General features: G+C 37.9%; 1 protein-coding gene across 1 annotated transcript in view; it reads left to right on the forward strand.

The window, feature by feature from the left end:
• LOC109214740 overlaps positions 1 to 26,738 on the forward strand; it is a 76,503-nt gene that overhangs the window by 6,405 nt on the left and 43,360 nt on the right. Inside the window, exons 2-3 of the mRNA XM_019378691.1 lie at positions 8,536 to 8,708; positions 8,916 to 9,166. Coding sequence (XP_019234236.1) covers positions 8,536 to 8,708; positions 8,916 to 9,166 — 424 coding nt within the window. The remainder of the gene's footprint in view (positions 1 to 8,535; positions 8,709 to 8,915; positions 9,167 to 26,738) is intronic.

The raw sequence follows: 26,738 nt of genomic DNA on the forward strand, positions 1-26,738 counted from the left end.
AAGATCGCCACATACTACATTTGCATGGCTGAAAGATCGCCACATATTACATTTGCATGGCTGAAAGATCGCCACATACTACATTTGCATGGCTGAAAGATTGCCACATACTACATTTGCATGGCTGAAAGATCGCCACATACCACATTGCATGGCTGAAAGATCGCCACACACTATATCGTACGGCTGGAAGATCGCCACATTGCTACATCGCACGGCTGAAAGATTGCCGCATACTACATTTGCATGGCTGAAAGATCGCCACTTACTACATTTGCATAGCTGAAAGATCGCCACATACTACATTTGCATGGCTGAAAGATCGCCACATACTACATTTCCATGGCTGAAAGATCGCCACATACTACATCTGCACGGTTGAAAGATCGCCACATTGCTACATCGCACGGCTGAAAGATCACCACATACTACATTGCACGGCTGAGAGATCGCCACATGCTACGGCATCCTTCATAGGCTAAAATATCACCAACTCATCCAAAGGTGTCATCCTTCGGAGGCACCATCTTCATAGTTTGAGAACACCATGTCATGGCCCGAGGATTTCTTTCAAACTTTCGCATATCATTATTCAAAGGCGTCATGGTTCGGAGGCACCATCCTCATAGCCCGAGAACATCATTTCATGGCCTGCGAATCCTTTATTATACACTTTAAGGCCCAGGACATCATGGTCTGAGGACGCCATCCTTAACCGTTCAAAGACAGCATTCATGATCCGGCGGGAATTTGCATCATGTCTAAATTTGCGCACAATATGCGCTTGTATTGCTTATTTGCAGGTAAACCGGCAAGCAACAGCCATCCCGGCAGGAGCAGTTCCGCTCCAGTGCCCGCAGCCATATCAAACCTAACAATTCCCGTAAATCGTCCACTTACCCAGCCTTAGATATTGCGTTCGTTTTTGAAATATCTTCATCGGCACACTCCGCAGGTGAATCACTGAACTACACACGGCCTGATTCCTGTAATACCAGGGATATGTAGGCAGCTCGGAAGCCGAGGTGCAGCTTGAATCTTCCAAAACCGTTTCGCTCTGTCAAAATTGGCTATCATTTCTTTACCCGAAAACTCTTTCATCCTTCCCAGGTAAAGAAGGGCAGCTGTTGACACCCAATTTTTCCCTATATATTTTTCAATATGCAAAATATTTTCAAAATAGCGTGTGTATATATATATATATATATATATATATATATATATATATATATGATATTTGTGAACTGCCATTTCCTATTGACTTTGTATGGTATTGAAGTTTAGTCATAAGTTTCTTTCCCTTTGTTTCGTTTCATTGGATGGTTATTTGGCATTTTGCTTCCTTCTGTTTTGATTGATGTTTGTCTTAATAGGTGTTTATACTTGTTCAACGATTTTAGTAATTTAAATTCCTCAAATATCTGGTCAGATGGATTCACGTGTTAATGGGCTGTGAGGGATATGCCAATTTGAGCATTAAATGGGCTGAATTTTTCGTTGGATTAGAGGTGTGGACCAGTTTCTTAAGTTACGTGCCAAATATAATACTAAGTCCACATAGCTAGCTCATTTTTATGGGGTAGTAGATTATCCAAGTCCCTCAAAGAACTTTCCATACTTCACATGACCCTCATTTAATTAACTTTAACCCTTTAGAAATCGAGGTGTGCCATTAATTGAATTTTTCATGGCCCTCGCAAACCTCGTTATTAACTTGAAAGTGCGTAGTTGCTTTAGGCGCGCTATTTAAAAATTAATTTCCTAAACTCGGGTGGCATTTCATGTGACCCAACTCTAATTCTCAGCAACGTTAGATAAAACGTATCGTGGACCGCGGGTGCATTTCATGTGACGTGGTTCAAGATGTGTTTTAGATAACGTTGAATCTTCCTAAAATTAATTAAAAGCGGTTAATAAGTTAAAATACACCATAGGCTAAAACATGTTTTAAAATCAGATAATAGGCCAATTATAATAGTTTAAGCGACCGTGCTAGAACCACGGAATACGGGAATGCCTAGCACCTTCCCTGGGTTAACAGAATTCCTTATTCAGAATTTCTGGTTCGCAGACTTCAAAAAGAAAGTCGAAATTTTCCTCGATTTGGGATTTTAAAATAAACCGGTGACTTGGGACACCAGAAAACAAACCATCCCAAGTGGCGACTCTGAACAAAAAATGAGTAAATAATCCCATTTCGAATAATGTCACTTAAATTGGAAAAACTCCCTTATATACCCACGGGGTGTAAAAAATGAGGTGTGACAGCTCTGGCGACTCTGCTGGTGACCCAAACCCAGAACTTCGGTTCAGGGTTCAAGAATTCGAGCTTAGAATAGCTGTTATGATTGGCTTTATCTATTATTTGATTTTTCTACATGTTTGAGCCTAATGTGTTAAATGCCGCTTTTACCGCTTTGATGTTGTGTGAACTGTATATAAACTGCTATGAAACCCTTCTTCTCTCTGAGTCTTCTAAATCATCTGGGGAGTGTGCACTTCGTGTGACTTCTCTTCTGTTTAGAGTCTTATCCAATTTTAGAACGAGGTTCGGACAAGTTGCAAAGCCGGTGAAGCTTCTGTATTCTCGGTACGCTGCCCCCCCTCGGCTCGAGCTGTCCGCTCGGGTAAGCCAGGTCTAGAACAATAAACCCAGGTTTTAAACCTAGTATAACAAAACCTCATGCCGGATCCCTAGTAGGTACGTTTGTTTGCATCACGTGCATTTGACTTATGGAACTCAACATAGGGGTTGGGTCCGTCTAGGACAGGTGTACCCAATTTAAAAAGACCATCCTGATGCATCTTACGTGCTACTTGCGCATCTGTTTGTTCCGACTTGCATGTTGACCGGCTGCTAGAATAGAGGAAGAAAATTAAAAAAAAGAAAAAAAAAAACCAAGAGTGAGGTAGGTATTTAGAAAATTCTGAAACTCTGCCGAAATTCTGAAAAAAAGAAAAGAAGAAGAAAAGTCATTTCAAAATGAGCCAAATTTTCAGGTGATATGTTTCCCCTGTTCCGTCAAAACTGACCTGTTTGTAACAAATTATATGTGATACAAAAATAAATTGCAACCACAATATAAATATGAAGAAACACAATTTTATTCATAAAAAGATGTGGGTACAATTCTGTTTATCCCCTTGATTCTTCTCTCCTGATTATCTCCGTGATTCGAGGGCTAGAACAACGTGTTTCTCGAACGTAGGATGGTGCGGGCTTTCATGTTTATTTGATATCCATGAAGTATGTTGTGGATCTTCTTGAAGAATTTGATTATCAAGAATTATCCGGCCACTTCTTGATCTCTTTGTGAATATCCCGTGAGTTTATGGGATTTTCGAGATGATCTCCATTTTTGAGATATTTTTTAAAGGATTATGAAACCCTTTTTATAGGAGTGACCTAGGGTTTTGGTAGAGTAGCCTCCAAGCAACACTGACAGACTCCTAGAGTTTCAAGAGGTCTTGTAGTATCTTGAATTTAGGATTTAGCTTGATCCATTAAAATTTTGATCTTTACAAATGCCCCCTACTTCAAGGTTTGTCGGGGTTTAGGCTTGGCGAAACTTGAAGACAAGACTTGAAGTACCCGATCACAGCGGAAATTTTTGAAGTAGTTTCGATTTGCAGGAGGAAGAGATGAAGGGCAGAACTGGTCCTACTGGGCGTGCCAATTTATTTGCAACAAATTATATGTGATACAAAAATAAATTGCAACCACAATATAAATATGAAGAAACACAATTTTATTCATAAAAAGACGCGGGTACAATTCTGTTTATCCCCTTGATTCTTCTCTCCTGATTATCTCCGTGATTCGAGGGCTAGAACAGCGTGTTTCTCGAACGTAGGATGGTGCGGGCTTTCATGGATTTATTTGATATCCATGAAGTATGTTGTGGATCTTCTTGAAGAATTTGATTATCAAGAATTATCCGGCCACTTCTTGATCTCTTTGTGAATATCCCGTGAGTTTATGGGATTTTCGAGATGATCTCCATTTTTGAGATCTTTTTTAAAGGATTATGAAACCCTTTTTATAGGAGTGACCTAGGGTTTTGGTAGAGTAGTCTCCAAGCAACACTGACAGGCTCCTAGAGTTTCAAGAGGTCTTGTAGTATCTTGAATTTAGGATTTAGCTTGATCCATTAAAATTTTGATCTCTACATGACCGAACGACGCGGGTCTGATTCTCATCGGATGTGAGATACGTAGGCAAACCTCATCGGTTCCGACCCCAATTTTCAAAAAATTTAAAAATATTTTCTTTCAGTTGTTTCTTTAGAAATCTTTCCTTAGAAAATTCAAAAAAAAAAGTTTTTTAACTAAAAAATAGTTTCCTTCTTTCTTAAGTCTTTCATATGGAAAAAGAAATAAAAAGAAAAAATTAATAAAAACCAAAAATACGGGTTTTCTTCATTTTGAAGTATTTTTTCCCAAAAAAAAAATACTCCTTAGATGCCTTTCTTTCATAAATGTCAATAAAAAAATTGGAAAAATTGAAGTTCAAAAATATTTTTGCTTTTCTTTAGAAGTACTTTTGTAAATAAACAAAAAAAACTCAAAAATTCAAAATATTTTCTAAAATTTCCTCTTTCGAAAATTAAGAGGTTACATCTAAAATCCAAAAATAATTTTCTTTCTTCTTTAGAAAAAGAGAAAACAAATAAATTTTCTAACAAAAAATATGTTCTTTTTACTTTTGAAATTCCCAAAGTTCCAATCAAAAGAAAAGGAATTTTAGAAGTCTTTCTTTCAAAAATAAAATCAAAATCAAAAATTAAAAAAAAAAATTCCCTTTCTTCTTTTAAAGTATTTTTTTTAGAAAATTCCAAAAAGAAAATCAAAAAATCACAAATGTTTTTCTTTTGCCTTAAAGCTTTATGATCAGAGTTTTATAAAAAGAGAAAAAAAAAAGAGTTAGTTTACTCAATTCCCAATCTTCTCGAACTACGCAAGATCTGATTCATGCGGGGTGATGATACGTAGGCAATCCCCATTGGATTCGATCATAGCCATAAAATAAATTGAGTGAAAAAATAAACTGCAAAAAAAAAAAGAGAAAGAAAAATTGAGTGAAAAAGAAAGAAAAGAGTGACAAAAAATGAAAAAAAAAAGAGAAGAAAACAAAAAGAGAGTGCCAAAATAAAAGAGCGGCAAAAACAAACTGAAAAAAAAATCAAGTGATCAAAGAAAGGCAGAAATAAAAGAAAAGAGGTACATACTGAAGGAGTTAGTTAAGGCCGGGATGAAATATGCAACTGTGCAAACACATGGTAGAAGCGTTTAACTGTTAGGTGCATTGCATCCCAATGTGCGATTTTCTATATGTTAAATGTCTCAAAACTAACAAGGTTGTTTGTGTGAGCAAATTAGCCAGGTTTTGTTCAGGTGGTTGGTTTTGTTGGTATGCGGTGATGAACGTGCAACCTTGCACGCGGCCACAACATTATACACAAAATCGAGCTCTACCTCCCAGAAATGCCCATCTTTACCAAGCTCCATATAATCCCAATCAAATGTTCCCCAGTACAATCCTCGCCCAAGAGAGCCTTTCAAAAGGAATCAGTTTACCCCTATTGGTGAATCATACTCGGGTTTGTTCCAAAAGCTAGTTAGGCGAGTTTTCCTGCAGCCAGTGGCCCCAAACCGGCCAAACCCCGAGTCCCCTCGCCCGAGCTGATGCTTAGATGTGAATACCACTTTGGAGCGGTGAGGCACAATATAGAGGACTGTTGGACCCTCAAAAGGGTAGTTGAAGATTTGATTGAAGCTGGAAGAATCATTTTTCGGGACGAAGAGGCTCCTAACATGATGAACAATCCTCTGCCTACTCACACCAATGGGCCAGTAGTCAGAATGACTTGTGAAGATAAGAAATTTAATTCGGCACTGAAGGCCATTGCAGCCATTGCCGAGACAGAAGAAAAGTCACAAAACGGTTGCCAAGCGTGAAAGTTCCCTATCAGACGGGAGTCTCGGTAGCCAGTCTTGCCATCCTTTCTACAGCCGGATTATCTCAGGGTGTGATCCGGATGTTTTACTCTATTGTCTTACTCTATGATCTAAACCCTTCTCTCTTCAAAAATTTAAAAAAAATCAAAAATCAAATGAAATTAATATTTCGTTGTCGAGGAATGTCCTTTTTCTTAATCTTGTTGTTTTTCTTTTTCTCTTTTCAGTTCTGTTAAAAGCATATTTCAATAACATGACATGCTTGCGGACTTCATGCCTAGATTCAAACACGCTGTCTAACTGTGAAATAATGAACCAAGAACAGGAATATGGTGAAGAAGAGGCTTTTAGGGAAATAAATCTAGAATTGGAACAATTTGAGAATAAAACTAAGCCGAATTTAAATGATACTGAGCCGGTTAATTTGGGTAATTCTGAAGAAGTCAGGGAAACCAAGATAAGCATTCACACAGATGAAAAAACCCGGGACGCATTGATCCAACTCTTATTTGAATTCAAAGATGTGTTTGCTTGGTCATGTGATGACATGCCAGGACTAAGTATCGATTTGGTGGTTCACAAGTTGCCAACATACCCTGATTATCCCCCTGTCCAGCAAAAGTAAAGAAAGTTCAAAACTGATATCAGTGACAAAATTAAAAAAGAGGTCACAAAACAGTTAAAAGCGGGGGTGATCCGAGTGGTTCGATACACCACATGGTTAGCCCATGTAGTTCCAGTGCCAAAGAAAGATGGGAACCCGAGTGTGTGTGGATTACAGAGATCTGAACAAAGCAAGTCCTAAGGATAATTCCCGTTGCCGAATGTCACACCTCCTTTTTTACACACCTACCCCGAAGGATAAATGTATAAAGGAGTTTTTCCATTTAATGTGACATTATTCGAAATGAGATTATTTATTTATTTTTTTAGAATCGCCACTTGGGATAGGATTGGCTTTTGGTGTCCCAAGTCACCGATTTAACTTAAATCCCAAATCGAGGAAAATTATCGACTTCCCAATTGGAGTCTGCGAACCAGAAATTCTGAATAAGGAATTCTGTTGACCCGAGGGAAGGTGTTAGGCACCCCCGGATCCCGTGGTTCTAGCACGGTCGCTTAAATTATTATAAATGGCTGAAATCTGATTTTTATACATGTTCAAACCTATAGTGCAATTTTAGAATTGTTTAACCGCTTTTAGTTAAAAAAATTAGAAAGTGAACGTCGTTTAAAAACGTGTTTTTGGATCACGTCACATGAAATGCACCCGGATCCTCGACACATTCTTATTCAACGTTTTGGGATTTGGATTTGGGTTGCATGAAATGCACACCCGTATTTAGGAAGGTAAAATTATTAAAAGCGCGTCTAAAGCGACTAACGGGTTATTATCTTTGTGGGAGACCGTGAAATTTGCTAGACGGCACGCCCCAAATTCTAAGTATTTTTAATGAAGCATTTAATGAGGGCCCAGCAAATTATGCATTTTTGTTTGGCGAGGCTCATCTTATTTTTATTATTTCAAGGTAAACCTAAAGCAAACTAAGATTTTCTATTTATTTTGTCTCTAAAAAGGCCTAATTAATTTGCATTCATAACTTCGGGCCTCGAGTTCAAGTTCGAATTCAAACAAAAGGGGGGACCCTCTTAATTTGAACCCGCTACCTAACTCGAAAACCTAAATTTATATTGCATATTAATCCCCCATATTCCTAATATATTTTAAAAGATTTTAGCTCCAAGCATTCTAGGCTTTGAGAAATTTGGCTCAGGTCTATGGCAATAGCGGTTTGTGCAAGGGGAGTCTGCCTTGGGCTTTTGGGAACTGGCCCAGGGTTCAATTATATAGGAAATTGAGTTCAATATGCCAAGTTCCAGCAATTATTGTGTTTGGGCCTTTTGACAGACTGGTTTAATTATTTGGGTCACTCATTATCATTGCCAACTTTTAACTAAACAGATTTGAAATGACAATTTGAGGCTGAGATCATCACTAATTTCGGGAAGATTGAACATGCTGAACATACTAAAAATTAATGCTGAAACCATAATCAATTTGAAAATTTATTTAACATGTTGAAGCCACTATTATTGAACAAGCTCCTGGAATTTAAACTGGCTATGTACAATTGACATCGCAATTTGAAAATAGTCATTTATACAATCTAATAACAATAATAAGCGAGTGCCAAGAGGTTTTTGATAAAATTAAAGAATACTTGTCGAACCCTCCAGTCGTGGTCCCACCAGAACCGGGAAGGCCTCTGTTCTTGTATTTAACAGTCTTGGAGAATTCTTTTGGCTGTGTCCTTGGACAACATGATGTAACCGGGAGGAAAGAGCAAGCGATCTACTATTTGAGTAAAAAGTTCACAAGCTATGAGGCTAAAAATACTCTGTTGGAAAGGACTTGTTGCGCTTTGACCTGGGTAGCTCAAAAGCTGAGGCATTACTTGTTGGCTTACACCACTTACCTCATCACCAGGTTGGACCCTTTAAAGTACATATTCCAGAAACCAATGCCCAAGGGAAGGTTAGCAAAATGGTAGATCCTGCTCACTGAATTTGACATAGTCTATGTCACCCGCACGACGACGAAAGCCCAGGCTTTAGCAGATCATTTGGTTGAAAACCCGGTTGACGATGAATACCAACCTTTGAGCACCTACTTCCCGGATGAAGAGGTAAATTCAGTTGAGGCAATATCCGAAGATACTAATGCTTGGAAAATGTTCTTTGATGGAGCGGTAAACGCAAAATGTGTTGGAATTCGGGCAATCTTGATCTCACCCACTGGTCAGAATTATCCAGCCACAGCCCGGCTCCGGTTTTTCTGCACAAACAACACTGCCGAGTATGAAGCCTGCATTATGGGTATGAACATGGCAATTGACCAAGATGTCGAAGAATTGTTAATCATGGGAGACTCGGATCTAATTATCTGACAAGCTCAGGGAGAATGGGAGACTCGAGATGTCAAACTTATTCCCTACAGGCAACATGTGGAAGATCTCAGCAAACGTTTCAAGTCAATAGAGTTCAGGTACATCTCTCGTTGTCACAATGAACTAGATGATGCACTTGCTACTTTAGCCTCGATGCTGCTATACCCAGGCAATGCCCACATTGATCCCTTGGAAATCCAAATCCGGGAAAGGCACGGTTACTGTAATACGGTTGAGGCGGAACCAAATATTCAGCCATGGTATCATGACATCAAAAGATTTCTGAAAACTAAGGACTACCCCGAGCAAGCCAGTGGAGACCGAAAGAGGACCATTAGACGACACGCAAGTGGTTTCGTCTTGAGCGGTGATGTCTTGTACAAAAGAACTCCTGACCTCAACTTGCTAAGATGTGTTGACGCCGAAGAAGCCGGAAGAATCATGTATGAAGTGCACGCAGGAGTGTGCGGACCCCTTATTAACGTGTATGTTTTGGCAAAGAAAATCCTTCGAGCGGGCTATTACTGGATGACTATGGAAAAGGACTGTTTTAGTTTCGTCCGGAAATGTCATCAATGTCAGGTGCACGGTATTTGATTCATGCACCACCTACAGAAATACATCCTATGTCAGCACCTTGGCCATTTGTCGCGTGGGGCATGGACGTCATTGGGCCGATCGAGCTGAAAGCTTCAAATGGACATAGATTCATATTGGTCGCTATCGACTACTTCACAGAGTGGGTTGAAGCAATTACTCTCAAATCTGTCACCAAGAAAGCTGTAGTAGACTTCGTGCATTCTAACCTCATCTGCCATTTTGGTATTCCTGCAACTATCATTACGGATAATGCTGCAAATTTGAATAGTCATTTGATGGGGGAGATATACGAACAATTCAGGATAACGCATCGGAACTCTACTCCTTATCGGCCTAAAGCCAATGGTGTCGTCGAAGCAGCAAACAAGAACATCAAAAAGATTTTGAGAAAGATGATCCAAAGTTCCAGGCAGTGGCATGAAAAGTTGCCATTTGCATTGTTAGGGTATCGCACTACTGTGCGCACATCGATTGGAGCAACCCCATACCTTTTGGTTTACGGCACTGAAGCTGTAATACCCGTAGAAGTTGAAATCCCTTCTCTCGGGATTATTGTTGAAGCTGAAATTGAAGACAGTGAGTGGGTCAAAACCCGTCTGGAACAGTTGACCCTGATTGATGAAAAGCAAATGGCTGCGGTCTGCCACGGGCAGTTGTACCAACAAAGAATGGCCCGTGCATACAACAAGAAAGTGCGGCCCAGAAATTTCGAAATGGGGCAGCTCGTGTTAAGGCGCATTCTTCCCCATCATCAGTAAGCGAAAGGAAAATTCGCTCCTAATTGGAAAGGCCCGTATATCATCAGAAAGATATTGCCAAGAGGGGCATTATACTTGGGAGATGTCGAAGGAAATGATCCCGAAGAAGCTGTGAATGCGGATGCAGTAAAAAAGGTACTATGTTTAGGCTTTCTGCAGCTACAACATTGTCTGATTGGGATGATGAAGGCTTTTATTCTCGCTACCCAAACACTATCAACCTTTTGCAAACCCTTTGAGCCGGTTACTCTTCTTTGACTACCCTCTTTGGAACCCGAAAGCGTTATTGAAAAAAAAATGAATGAAAAAAAACAAAAAAAAAAAGCATCAAAACAAAAGAAAGAAAAGAAAAGAAAACAAAACAAAACAAAATGTTTCCCTGAACTATGTTCGACTTGATTCCGAAAGGATACGTAGGCAGCCTCTCTCTGGGGTTCAGTCACACCAAAACAAAAATCCAATTTCCCCTCCAAAAGTAAAACTGGGACAGATGTTATAATGGTTCGGCAATGATCCCGCCTGAACGGACCAAAGTTGTAATTCGATCCAAATTCTTTTTACCCAAAACCTTGTCAAGTCCTTCGGATCAATCGGCGAAAGGTTTTCAAATCGGAGAACGTAGTTGTTTGGATCCGGTGCAATCAAGAAGAAAGAAATAAAATGAGAGAGTCTTATTGGTGAAAACCTACGGGCACCATAAGGCGATAGTGAGCAGAGAAACTGAAAAACAAGAGAGTCTTGTTAGTGAAAACTCGTAAAGAGCACTATAAGGCGACGGTGAGAAGAGAAATGAGAGAGGTCAATGGTGAAAACCCGAAAAGGGCGCCGTTGATCGAAAAGAAGAAACCCCTCACCACCATTGGTATTGAAAGAGTCCTGGCAAGGTTTCTCGGTTTTGAAACACGGGTCGCAATGGGTTTATGAGAAGTTGGGATAGCTTGTGCAGATCGGGTACCCAGTCCAAGAAGCATGTCATGTTTATTGAAGTCTGCATGCACCCCAGATATGTCCGTCCTTCCTCCCCGAAAGGGACACTTCTCATTAAATTCATTTTCTTGTCCTTTGTTTACTTTTCCTTGAATCCCTTTCGGTCTAACTCCGTTCCGAAACTAATGCAAAGAAAAGGTGGCAAGATTGGTTTTACAGGTTTCCGTTTAATAAAAGCCAAGTCCAAGAAAGTACCCTGCCTCAGCAGGCGCATCAAGTCAATCCCGGCTGGCCATGATGGCCGATGCTCTGAAACCCAAAGTTATTGAAAATGAAAGAAAGCCAAGGCAAAAGCCCCTAGAGGCAGAATAAAGTGAAAGGACCAAAGCCCCATACGGGCGAGCCATCACGATAAATTTTTGAAAAGTTGAGTCCCTCGGTTTAGGAAAGAGATCAATCTTCAGAAAAGCCAGCAAGCTGCAGGGGTTCTCACCAAAAAAGTTGGGCCGAGATCAAGTAATCAAAACAATCAAGGCCACAAAACCAACCACCGTTTCAAACTAACAATTGTTCTTTGTTTGAAAAATTTGAGACATGTGTAATCCAAAGCAACCGTTCAAGAAGCAGGTGCAACCAAAAAGGAAAAATGCGCAAGAGCTAGAAACAGCTTTGCAGCAATAATCAATCCAATAGGGAAGTCTCCTTCAAATTCTTTCCTGCATTTTTACTCATTTTCTTAAACCCAAAAAAAAAAATGAAGAATGATGAAAAAAAAAGAGGAAAAAAAATTCAAAATAGATAGCATATTTCCTCCAATCTCTAGTTGCATCCTTTCCAACATAGGGCCTCATTCCCTAGTTATCCCCGGCATAACTCGAGGACCTTTTTTCTTTTATCCCGGCATAACCCGCGGACCTCCCTGGCATAACCCAAGGACCTTTTTCTTTTATCCCAGCATAATCCGTGGACCTCCCTGGCATAACCCAAGGACCCTTTTTCTTTTATCTCGGCATAACCCGTGGACCTCCCTGGCATAACCCAAGGACCCTTTTTCTTTTTTCCCGGCATAACCCGTGGACCTCCCTGGCATAACCCAGGGACCTTTTTCTTTTCTCCCCGGCATAACCCGAGGACCTTTTTCTTTTTCTCCCGGCATAACCCGTGGACCTCCCTGGCATAACCCAAGGATCTTTTTTCTTTTATCCCGGCATAACCCGTGGACCTCCCCGGCATAACCCAAGGACCTTTTTCTTTTATCCCGGCATAACCCGTGGACCTCCCTGGCATAACCCAAGGACCTTTTTTCTTTTATCCCGGCATAACCCGTGGACCTCCCTGGCATAACCCAAGGACCTTTTTTCTTTTCTCCCGGCATAACCCGTGGACCTCCCTGGCATAACCCAAGGACCTTTTTCTTTTCTCCCTGGCATAACCCAAGGACCTTTTTTCTTTTCTCCCGGCATAACCCGTGGACCTCCCTGGCATAACCCAAGGACCTTTTTCTTCTCTCCCGACATAACCCGTGGATCTCCCCGGCATAACCCGAGGACCTTTTTCCTTTTTTCCCGGCATAACCCGTGGACCTCCCCGACATAACCCGAGGACCTTATCCTTTCGTTCCCTGGCATAACCCAAGGACCTTTTTCTTTTATCCCGGCATAACCCGTGGACCTCCCTGGCATAACCCAAGGACCCTTTTTCTTTTATCCCGGCATAACCCGTGGACCCCCCTGGCATAACCCAAGGACCCTTTTTCTTTTATTCCGGGATAACCCGTGGACCTCCCTGGCATAACCCAAGGACCCTTTTCTTTTATCCCGGCATAACCCGTGGACCTCCCCAGGCATAACCCAAGGACCTTTTTCTTTTATCCCGGCATAACCCGTGGACCTCCCTGGCATAACCCAAGGACCTTTTTTCTTTTATCCCGGCATAACCCGTGGACCTCCCCGGCATAACCCGAGGACCCTTTTTTTCTCTTTTCCGGCATAACCCGGTCATTTTCCCAGCATAACCTGGCAATCTTCCCAATTTAGGGCTGTATTCCGTATTCCCAAGGATATATAATCCTGACTTTTGTTGCTTTCAATAAAGAAATAGCTTAGATTTGTGTTGCAAATAACTCACGGAATTTTCCTAGTGAAAACTAGGGCAGAAAAATTTCGTTTATTTGTTTGTTTTTGGTGTCTGAGCAGGTTTGACCTCAAGGCACAGGATTCGAAATGACCAAAAGAATGAGTCTCAATCCAGAATAAAGAAAGGAAAGAAAAGAACAAAAGAAGTGAACTCAAATCTTGAAGCGGAGAAAGATGCGGACTGCTCAAGATGTGATTGAAGTCACAGGCTTCGCGTGTCCCACCTTGATCCAAAGCTGAAAAATAAACCCGCGGTTTATAGCTGAGGAGCATCAAGATTCAGATCGGAGCCTGCAAGAAGAACCAACCAAGACTCAAGATCATTCTTCAGAAGACTCACAGATAGGAATCTTGTAACTCGTAGCTGATAGGCTTAGTTAGTACTTTTCAATTTTGATTTTTGATGTAATAAAGGGACCGCGGACCGGAACCTCAACGGCACCTCACTCGGCTCTCCACCTCGGTACTCCATCACCTCATTCACTTCTGAACTACACGTGTCCTGATTCCTTTATAGCCAAGGATATGTAGGCATTTCAGACACCAGGGCTCGGTCACATTCTCCTTTTCTTTTAGCTTTTGGTCTCTCCAAATACAAACCTGTCTCGTCATTCTTTGTCCGAAAACTCTTCGCGTTTCCAGTCAAAGAGGGGCAGCTGTAGACATGTGATTTTTGACCCTCCCCAAGACTTTTCATATTTTAGCATGTAAATATATAATCTAGGCCTAATATAGCTATTTCAACTAATTTTTACTCTTTTACTTTATTTTATTATAAGAAAAATAAAAATTACAAAAAAATTGTTCCATTAGTGTTTTGTTAGTCATTTTTAACCTTGAAAAATACCAAAAAATAATTTATTTTAACAGTTATTTCACTTAAGTAGGGCTAGTTAATATTTTTAATAATATTTCTATATGGATAGATTTCTAGTTAATTAGGCTAGTTTTAAGCAAAGCTAGTTATAAAGGTCCGAGCTTCAAGCACATAATTCCTAGGCCCATACCCCTAACCTAATCTCTACCCCTATATAATAGTAATTAACACCTAAAATAAAGCTAGACCTAAAAAACCCAATCCGCCATTTTCATCAGAAAATACACCTAAAAATAAAAGCCTAACGCCCAAAAGAGCCTAAGACTGAAAAAGCTGTCGGCCGCTGATACAAGACCCCACGTCCCCTGTCATCGTCTTCTCAAAACAATCTCCAGAACTCCAAAAACACCCTTAAAGGACCTCCAAAAAAAAAATAGCTCCTTTCCCCTCTTCAAACCCAGCCGACTTTCCAGCAATTTTCAACTACAAAAATAGTTCGTCTTCATCACTGTTGAAGCACAGTCGAGCTCGAGTTTGTCGATGAGTTTTTGTTCGAACTCCGGTCACGGTTCAACTTCGGATGATTTGCGATCGGAGCTCACTGTTGTACTTTTAAGTGAAACGGAGCATTTGCTGTACCTTTGCTTTGGGGTTTTTGCCATTATTCAAATCTGAAAGAGCTTTGCTACATTGAAAGGTCTAAGTTCGGCTTTATCTTATTTCTAATTGATGCGTGACTTTGGAGTTTTATGTGCCTAGATAAAATTTTCCTTGGTTTCATGATTATCACTTCCCATTGTTGTTTATAAAATAATATCTATCATGGATTAACTTGCTAAAAAATATATATATTTCTTTTTAAAATTTGAGGCTCAAAACCATTGAAATCAGAAAAAGGGCGTGTGTATATATATATATATATATATATATATATATATATATATGATATTTGTGAACTGCCATTTCCTATTGACTTTGTATGGTATTGAAGTTTAGTCATAAGTTTCTTTCCCTTTGTTTCGTTTCATTGGATGGTTATTTGGCATTTTGCTTCCTTCTGTTTTGATTGATGTTTGTCTTAATGGTGTGTTTTACTTGTTCAATGATCGATTTTAGTAATTTAAATTCCTCAAATATCTTGGTCAGATGGATTCACGTGTTAATGGGCTGTGAGGGATATGCCAATTTGAGCATTAAATGGGCTGAAATTTTTCGTTGGATTAAGAGGTGTGGAACCAGTTTCTTAAGTTACGTGGCCAAATATAATACTAAGTCCACATAGCTAGCTATTTTTATGGGGTAGTAGATTATCCAAGGCCCTCAAAAGAACTTTCTATACTTCACATGACCCTCATTTAATTAACTTTAACCCTTTAGAAATCGAGGTGTGCCATTAATTGAATTTTTCATGACCCTCGCAAACCTCGTTATTAACTTGAAAGTGCGTAGTTGCTTTAGGCGCGCTATTTAAAAATTAATTTCCTAAACTCGGGTGCATTTCATGTGACCCAACTCCAATTCTCAACAACGTTTAGATAAAATGTGTCGTGGACCGCGGGTGCATTTCATGTGCGTGGTTCAAGACGTGTTTTAGATAACATTGAATCTTCCTAAAATTAATTAAAAGCGAGTTAATATATATCTAATTATTATAAAAGTACGAATGTTAAAACGCTAAATGTTTAAGACGACTAAAATATATCTTAAAATGATTAATTGACTTTTATGTCCTTTATGAATTAAAGTACAAATAAGTTGATATAAGGATACAATTTAATGTGCCTTCAAAATTTACTACTAAGGCATGATTGCACTAAAATTGACGTCTGGCAAAAAACTAGGATTCCGAACATTAACAATTAATCCAACTTTAAAAACTATTTTTGGGACTTTGAAACCAAATAAATTTTCATTAATTTTATTTCCATAAGAACTACTCTCTCCGGTCAAAAATAAGTGATTCTGGAATGTTTATCACACAGATATAGAAAATTCATCTTTTAACATAATTAGCAATGGAATTGACCCATATTAACCTTTACTATCTCACATAAACACTCTTAACACATAATTCCAACCACTATTTAACTCCAAGGACAATGTAGGAAAAAAATAATAATTCATTCTTGAAATCTGAAAAATCACTTATTTTGGACCGCAAGGAAAAAGGACCAAAAAAATCCACTTATTTTGGACCGGAGGAGTAAGTATTAACTTTTATCGGACAATAGGAATTCTTAATGTTATTTTCTAGTTGAGTTAGCCATTTTAAGATGCGTTTTTTTCTCCCCTCTTTTTTTGGAGTCCGCATGCAAAAGATGAAAAGGTTTTAATAATTGGATATTCCAATTGATTCGAAATCGCTACTCGGTAAGAGCATTTAATATTTAGACTAAAAAAATATTAATACGTAAGAAAAGTAAATGGATTTGAGGTGAACCATCAAGTACTTTACCAATAGTTTTCAAATTTAATGAGAATAAGACTTATTAATATATTCCTAATAGAATTATACTTATGCAATCAAATAAATTATTCGCTAATAGAAAAAATATGAAAACAAAAATAAATTCAACATCCAAACGATTTTTTTCTTCATTTCGAAAATGGAGAATAGCATACAATAAGAGATTTTAGTCCCTCATTAAGAACAATTGGTTGTCAAGCCCAATGATGATTGTAATGAAATTGCTTAATAAATAAAATATTTGTAATCAAATAAATAAATACGAGTTTCCAAAATACATGATGAAAAAGTAATCTTACAGCAACGACTATGTCGATCAATTAAATAAGATATTGATTGTCAAGTTCCCTGATGGAAGTAAAATATTTCTTACTTAAGATGATACCAGCAACTATTATAGTATTACTAGGAAATAGTTAAATACTTATCAACAAATGACCCATCACCAAGCTTCTTGTGATACGATATTAACTTAATAATCGGATGGGTAAAGTGACATAATAAAGTGAAAAACGTTTGTTATATGAAGTTATAGAAAGAAATATTTTTTCAACTTATCTTTTAATTATAGCGAGAGATATACGTGCAAAGCACGTACATAGAGACTAGTTATTATAAAAGCATGAATACAATGTCGGTTTACAAAAATAACCTTATAACATTAAGCATAATAACTCACAATAAAAGGACATAACTGGAATTTTAGACATTAGCCTTGTAATCCTATTAGTTTTAGGACATAATATTACACGTTAGGAATTCTATTAGTATAATTACTTTCCACGTTAAAAATTTCTATTACTAATTTAATTTGAAAACATATTATAATGTCCTATTATTAATTTAATTTGAGAATGTAATATATTGTCCAAATCTATTTAGAAAAAAGAGAGCATATATTATTATAAATGCACGATACAATATTGATATAGCAAAATAGTCCTAAATATATTAAATAGAAGAACTCATAGGTAAAGGATATAATAAAATAACCTATTTTTTTGGACTACAAGACCTTCTATGTTGATTTTTTTAATATTTAATATTTTAAAATTAATAAATTTTGTCTATGAAATTCTTATTAAAAGTATGTATAAATTAAATTAATTTTATAAGAATCCTCCATATTGGCTATATTACCACTCCCGAACATCCAATACCAAGAAAAAAAATTAAAGTACTATTAAATGGATTGCACAAAGAGTTGAAATTGCGGGGGGAAAATCCCCATAATATACTTTTATATTATATTTGAATTGTTTTACTACTCTAATAGTATATTTTTAATTTATTTTTCGCGTAATATCAACAACTAAGAAAATATTTAAGAATATAAATGTGTGAGAAAGAGAAAGTAAAATGGTTGGCAAGAGTCAATATCACTAATGATTCTGCAAACATAAAGATCTAAAAATGAAATGCCAGATCTATCTTTTTACTCTTTGAAAATAAAATTTATGGTGGATAAAATTATAAATAAGATTAAATCTTTAACTAATAGTAAGACTTTGAATCAAAATAAAATAAATTATTTTTTAAGTTAAGACCAAACAATAAAATCATTCAATTAAATATTTAGCAAGAGAATCCAATTTAACTATTTTTCAAAATTCATCATATGAGTAAAATTATTTTCAAGTTAAAAAAAAAATCTTAACTTACATAAACTTATTCCATAAAACGAGCGTTATATATATTTAAAAAAACTAGAACACAAACTTAAAAAAAAAAGTTAGTATAGTATTGAGAATCAAATGACCATACATTTGTCTGATGAAGCACAATCAAACCTAAATCCTGAACAAGAACAAGCTTTCAAGACTATATTATAAAGAGTCGACTCTGGTATAGCAGGATTATCCTTTGTAGATGCCTCCGACAAAATCGAAATAATATTTCTATGTCATGCATTTCTTGTAAATGTCAATCAAAAGGCATGATACTGTTAGCAATAATAAAAATACTATTAGCAATAATAAAAAATGGTGTAGCAGCAACGATTTTATTATGAGGCCACTCACTTCAGATTTGGTATACCTCTTCAAACAACTGAAATAACTATCGCAAATATATCAAAGCAGAGCAATGTTGCTAAACTTATATGGAAAGCAAAATTGATAATATGGGACGAAACGTTTATGACTAAGTGGCAACCGATGCCCGGAGTTCTGGAGATATATTGAATATCAACGAACCGTTTGGTGAAAAATTAATGATTTGGAAGGGAATTTCTATCAAGTACTACCAATAGTTACAAAATCGACGAAAGCAGAGACTGTAAAAACTAGCTTGCCAAAATTATACTTGTAGCCTCAAATGAAAAAAAATTCAACTGACAAGCAATATAAAGTAAGAACAGATCCAATATTCGGTAACTTCTTGCTTCGTGTCGGAAATGAAGAAGAACTTCTAATAAAAGATGATTTCGAAATAATAGTGCATTTAATAAGGGAAATATATTTCTATCATTATATTAAAACACAATTTGTGAAAATTGCATGATATAAATTAAAAAACTATATTAGCTAGCATAAATGAATATATTGATCAACTATATAAAAGGTTGATTGCAAAATTTTTTGGTAAAAATAAAATATTTATCAGTTTTTGAATCAGCAGAAGATCGTACCACAATTACTACCAATAAGAATACTTAAATACTTTAATACCAAATGGCCTTCTATCACACAGGTTTGTTGTCAAGTTTATTAACTCCTAAGTATGTTAGTGTCACCATATATATAATATACTAAGTTAAAATTGATCTTCCATTGCATATATATTGATTTTGAAAAAAAAAACATATGCCCATCATGCTACTGAAAAACTTAGATTCGCTGAATAGCTTGTGTAATAGCACATAGATGGTATATAGAAGTTTTGACAATAACGCCATACGTGGAAAACTTATGATAATGGTCAATGGACTTCTAAGTATATTTCTATCCCTGAATGCAACTTTCGTCTTCCGAAACTAAAGAATATCCTTGAAATTTGTGTGAAAAAAATGTTAGGTATGTTTATATTTTGCAATTATAATAAATAAAGCACAAGGACAAACATCCTAAATATTACACTATATTTATCGCAATATGTTTTCTTGCATGAACAACTATATGTTATACTTTCAAGAGGAATATCAATAGCGACAACAAGAGTTATGGTTACGGCAGAGCAACCAAAGCATTAGAGAGAAATTAACATACACAAATAAAAAATCATTTACAAAGAAGTGCTCGGTAAGATACCATCACATCAAATACTTTTAAACTATAATACATAATTATCTAATGACTAAATTGATCATTTGTGTAAGTTCTAATGATGTCCTTTCATTTTAAATTCACGTATTATGCTAATGTAATAATATTTTTCGACTTTTAGATGATATAAATGTATAAACCATTACGTGCCATTATTAACGTGCAACGCACGTTCATAAATACTAGTAAGTTAAAATACACCATAGGCTAAAACATATTTTAAAATCAGATAATAGGCCAATTATAATAGTTTAAGCGACCGTGCTAGAACCGCGAAATCCGGGGATGCCTAACACCTTCCCCCGGGTTAACAAAATTCCTTATTCAGAATTTCTGGTTCGTAGACTTAAAAAGGAAAGTCGAAATTTTCCACGATTTGGGATTTTAAAATAAACCGGTGACTTGGGACACCAGAAAACAAACCATCCCAAGTGGCGACTCTGAACAAAAAATGAATAAATAATCCCATTTCGAATAATGTCACTTAAATTGGAAAAACTCCCTTATATACCCTCGGGGTGTAAAAAAGGAGGTGTGACAGCTACCAGATACATGCAGACATGATAAAGGTACCTCCAAGCAAGCTCAAAACAACAAGCTCACCATGACCGTTCGCCGCCTGGGAAATGGACGTCATCGGATCAATCGAGCATGCCGCTTCCAACGAACACAGGTTTATCCTAGTGGCAATTGACTATTTCACCAAATGGGTCGAAGCAGCATCTTACAAAGCCGTAACTAAGAAAGTCGTGGTAGACCTTGCCCGCGATCGCGTTGTTTGTCGGTTCGGTATTCCAGAGTCAATCATTACTAATAATGGCTCAAATCTTAATATCGACTTGATGAAAGCCATGTGTGAAACCTTTAAGATAAGACACAAGAATTCCACAGCCTACATGCCTCAAATGAATGGAGCCGTAGAAGCTGCCAACAAGAATATCAAGAAGATATTGAGGAAAATGATAGAGAAGCATAAATAGTGGCACGAGAAGTTATCATTTGCTCTATTGGGGTATCGTACCATAGTTTGCACATCAACCGGTGCAACTCCCTACATCCTGGTTTATGGTACAGAGGCCGTCATCCCCGCCGAAGTAGAAATTTCTTCCCTAAGGATCATACATGAAGCTGAGATCGACGACGCAGAATGGGTGAAGAGTCGTTACGAGCAACTAGCTCTTATAGACGGAAAGAGAATGAATGCAGTTTGCCATGGTCAACTCTATCAGAACAGAATGTCTCGAGCCTTCAACAAGAGAGTCAAGCCAAGACAGTTCACACCGGGACAGTTGGTGTTAAAGAAAATTTTTCCGCATCAAGATGAAGCCAAAGGGAAGTTCTCTCCCAACTGGCAGGGCCCATACATGGTTCACCGGGTTTTGACAGGAGGAGCCCTCATACTTGCAGAAATGGACGGCGAAGTTTGGCCAAAACCGATTAATTCAGATGCAGTCAAGTGTTACTATGTGTAATCTTTATGCTTCCCTTATATGATGTAAATTGAACTACGCCTGACCTGATTCCCGTTTAAGAGGGGATACGTAGGCAGCCCTATGGGTTCGGTCACAATTTAATAAAATCTTCATTTCCTCCGAAATTGGAAACTGGGGCAGAATTTTGAGGAGGACCCTCAAAATTCCAAAGTAATTTCAGCCTATCGCCGCACGAGCAATAGTCAGAAACGTCAACCCATCAAACTGGGGCAGAATTTTGAGGAGGACCCTCAAAATTCCGTAGTAGGAGAGGTTGCAATGTCCTGAATTGTGTCACAGTGGTCTGTTCATCTAAAAACTATTTTAATTATACATTTATGTTATGCTTTTACAAAATCATACATGCCTATTATTGAAATTGCTTTGTTTAGCAACGCTACCCCAATGATGCAGACGGTATCACCAGATTAAAGCAGAAAGAGTCAAGAAAAGCCAGCGGGGATACGAACTAACCATCCCCTTTACAAAAACTCACGATTTTTCTTTGGATGCAGGCACCAGGATTACAAAGTCATTGAATGTACTATACGTCCATAGAACAAACATTGTTTAAGAATCCGATTCTCCGAACCATTACACTTACCAACATCTGTTATCAACACGCACCCATAATGTTCCGTATGACACAATGCTCCCAGTAATCACCACGCTGCAATCTGATGTCAGCTAAGAAACTCTACTGTCATTTGCTATTGTATTTCTTGCATAAGGCTACCATTCTGCCTTCCGAGGTTAAGCTCTACCTCTATCTGCATCTGCATTGCATAAGGATACCATTCTACTTTCCAACTTGCATAAGGCTACCATTCTGCCTTCCAATCTGCATAAGGCTACCATTCTGCCTTCTGAGGTTAAGCTCTACCTCTATCTGCATCTGCATCGCATAAGGCTACCATTCTCCTTCCAATCTGCATAAGGCTACCATTCTGCCTTCCGAGGTTAAGCTCTACCTCTATCTGCATCTGCATTGCATAAGGCTACCATTCTGCCTTCCAATCTGCATAAGGCTACCATTCTGCCTTCCAATCTGCATAAGGCTACCATTCTGCCTTTCAATCTGCATAAGGCTACCATTCTACCTTCCGAGGTTAAGCTCTACCTCTATCTGCATCTGCATTGCATAAGGCTACTATTCTGCCTTCCAAGACTAAACGCTATCTCCATCCACATTGCACGGCTGAAAGATCGCCACATTGCACGGCTGAAAGATCGCCACATTGCACGGCTGAAAGATAGCCACATGCTACTGTATCCTTCATGGGCAGAAATATCGCCAACCCATCCAAAGGCATCATCGTTCGGAGGCACCATCCTCATAGCCCGAGAACACCATGTTATGGCCTGAGGACCCCTTTCAATCTTTTGCATATCATTATTCAAAGGCATCATGGTTCGGAGGCACCATCCTCATGGCCCGAGAACATCATTTCATGGCCTGCGAATCCTTTATTATACGCTCCATGGCCCAGGACATCATGGTCTAAAGACGTCATCCTAACCATTCAAAGACATCATTCATGGTCCAATGGGAATTTGCATCATGTTTAAATTTACGCACAATATACGTTTGTATTGCTTATTTGCAGGTAAACCGGCAAGCAACAGCCATCCCGGCGGGAGCGGTTCCGCTCCAGTGCCCGCAGCCATATTAAACCTAACCGTTCCCGTAAGCCGTCCACTCATCCAGCCCTAGATATTGCGTCCGTTCTTGGAAAGTACCTGTCGGCATACTCCGCCGACCGATCCTGAACTATATATGGCATGATTCCTGTAAAACCAGGGATATGTAGGCAGCTCGAAAATCGGGGTGCGGCCTAAACCTCTTCAAACCATGTCGCCCGATCAAAATTGGCCATCATATCAAAACTCTTTCATCCTTCTCGGGTAAAGAGGGGCAGCTGTTGATACCCAATTTTTCCCTATATATTTTCAGTGCAAAATAACTTCAAAATGGCATATAGATGCATATGTAAGCATATTCAAGTATTTTATTATTTTTCCCTAATTTTTAAAGATTTTTAAATTAATTTATTTCCCTTTTTTATCCATAAAAACCCAATAATTATTTCCAAAATTATTATTTTTGGTAATTCATCTATTGGATTTTTATCTTTATGCCAAGATATAACTAAAGTAATTTTCACATGTTTTTTACAATTTTGTTAGTATTTTTAAAAGCTAATTGCACATAATTACAATATTAGCCTTTTTAAGATTTAACCATGTTTATATTCATAAAATCAAGTTCTATATTTTTAAAGTGTCAATTATATATCATAAATCATTTTAGTGCTTTCAATTTATTTCCAGAAATTAATTTATTATTTTTTTTATAATTTTAAAAGGGAAAATTGGCTATTTAAATAATAGCCCAATTACATTTCAATTTTATCCTAAATCTGATCCCAAATTAAACCCAATTTCCCCGGCCCAATTCCCATTTAAACCCGACCCTTAACCCAATTAAATGATCCAACCCAGATTCCCCACCTACCCTCATTAATCTATGGCGTTGATCATCAGATCAACGGCCAATATTTGCCCTCTCCATTTTTAACCTTAAATGACCCCTTACCCTACCTCATTCATCACCAAACACCTCCCTTGAATCCCTCTTCTCTCAATTCTCTCTGAAACCTCACCTGAACCCTAGCCGCCGCCATCTAATCCCACCCTAATCCAACCTAATACCTTCCTAATCCATGGCCCCTCGTGGTCATTTGAGATGTGTATCAGCCTCCTATGGCTCCTGGGTGTTTGTTTCTGTGGTTTAATGGCCAGTCCTCAAAGGAATCTGGTCCAGTCCGTGCTCGACTATTGTTCATGGCCTTTCTTCGGCCATGCATGACTTTTCTCTGGCCATTCATGGTCTTTCAAGGCTGATCCTTGACTTTTTCTGGTTAGATCATTAACTTTCAAAGTCTTTCTCACTTCTTTTGGGTTTTTTAAAACCCTAGCTCTAAGAGCTTTCAGTTCTCTTTCAGATCTCTCTTAGATCTGTACTTACTATGAATTCCTTAAGTGTTTTCTCGAAGGTTCTTCAACTTTTTTTTCAAAATGGCTCTTCATTTTTTCGACGATTAGGGTTTCCTTTAAGTTTTTCAAAAGATCTCTTCTCTGACCTTAATATTGTTTGTGATTTTGCTATGTTTAGAACGATTTTCTCATATTGTTCCTCTATCTATTTCAGCATGTTAAAAAACCATAGTTCCTTTTAGTCTTATCCGAGTTCTGAAACTGTTTGTTTAAATGTGTACTTGTTCTTTGTTTCTGACTCTCTTTTCCTTGTTTGACATGTTTGATTTTGAGTTCTTACCATCTCTTAAACTCGACTACTGTTGAAGCCCTAAATTTCTTAGAAGTTTTTCTCACTTATTAGTACTGTGAGACCTTTACCTGTTTCTGATTTCTCTTATCTGATACTATGTTCTTCTTCACTGTTGATTCTATGTGACTACTTGACCTACTTGACTACTGTGCCTCGAATATTTTCCTTACTACTGAATCCTAGCTTATTTCTGCCACTACTGTATGTTCGTGTTATATCTTTTGCCAATGTGTTTGGCCTCGCATGTCTGATGCTTCTGTTCACTCTATTTATATACTGAAGTTTCTTCCTTGATTGATCTTGATCTGGTGACTGATTGCAAAAGCTTTTACTTTATGAACCCTAATTTCACTCGCCTGTTTAAAATTAATTGATTCCTTTCCCTTTACTGTGATATTTTACCTTGCTGAATCCTTTCCCAAAATAAGCCTATTTTGTACTTAGACTTGATTGTTTACTTCATGCTTTTACTGCCCCTTATATGGCAATAACCAATCTGTCCCAAACTGATTTTCTTTCCTTAATTAAACCTGCTACTACCCGTTAAACAGTGATTCCTTAATTAAAGGGAATCACTTGTGTTAATTGATTCTGACTTGTGATTGTTTCCATGTTTGTGTTAAGACTTTACTTATTACCTTACTTATCACTCGTTTTCAATAGCTATAAATACCCACCCCCTCTTCTTTCAAAAGAAACGAACAACTTGAGTTCAAAACACACACTTACACTTAAAACTCTCTCTTTCTTTACTGCTACTTATGCTATTGCTTTGTCTAGCCGGCTGAAAGCCAAGGCTAGACTGTGGACTCTTGTTTGCTTTACCTTTCTGCACTTTGCTTCTCTACTGCTATGTCCTAGTTTACTCTTTAAGTCTCAAGAACAATATGTTTCTTTAAGTTGCTTCAGTTTCTCATTCATGCTCACTTCTGCCAATGTTTCTGCAGTCTATTTACATTACTAGCATGCTGGAATACGCTCCTTTCCCCTTTTAGAATAATGTTTCCCTATGTATGTACTCTGTCAGTCGCTTGTATGTGATTTGCTGACTTATGAATCCCAAACCCCATATCCCCTCTATGTGTTTATGTTCCTTTGGTTGGTTTGTGGGTAGGCCAGCATCATCTATTGCTGTGCATGACCAAACCTGCCCCTTTCTGGGGTCATATGCGTCATACAATGTATTTCCCAAACCCCTCGACCCCTTTGTGCAACTACTGATCCTGGGGTATTTTGAGCTCTACTACTACTGTTTTCAAATCACCCTTTAATACTTACTATTTCCAACTCAGTTTTAATCAATCTCTGTCCTGCACTTCCACTATATTCTTAGAACCTAGGTTCTGCCCCTCTTGTGTGAGCCTTGCCTTGGGACCCTTGAGCTCCCTCTGAACTTGGACGCATAAGGGCTTCTACACTGCACTCATTTCTGTCTGGTTATGCAAACCTGGGTGTAAACACTGCCTGGGGTCCCTTGAGACCCTTAGGGAAATTTGACGCACCCAGGTATGAGAAAGGCTTTGAACATCATGGGCATCTAAAGTGATTAATTATATAACTCGGATAGGAAGTCAAGATCAGGCTTCTTTTGGTTGTAATTTCTTATTTCTGCACTTCTTTTGTAATTTAAGTATTTGTCTATAATAATTTGTAACAAACATTGGGGTCGGCTAGTAAAAAGGGATGGGGCAATTATGAATGTTTTAAGGGTAGATATCCTGCCTATAGGATCTATTTAATAAATTCTGCATGTTTTACTTCCACACTTAGATAACATGCCTATAGGATCTGTTTAATAAATTCTGCATGTTTTACTTCCACACGTAGACATCATGCCTATAGGATCTAATGGCTATAATCAGACATCATGCCCCAAGGTTAAAATCAGCTTCGAAATTAGATATCATGCCTGTAAGATTTTTATAGAAATCATGCCTATAGGAATTTCGCTGTGATCAAATAAATCCTGCCTACTCCGCCTCATGATCAATTAGACACCATGCCTATAAGATTAAAATCAGCTATAATAGAAAGCATGCCTATA

The sequence above is a fragment of the Nicotiana attenuata genome, unplaced genomic scaffold, assembly GCF_001879085.1.
Source record: "Nicotiana attenuata strain UT unplaced genomic scaffold, NIATTr2, whole genome shotgun sequence".
Taxonomy (NCBI): Eukaryota; Viridiplantae; Streptophyta; class Magnoliopsida; order Solanales; family Solanaceae; genus Nicotiana; species Nicotiana attenuata.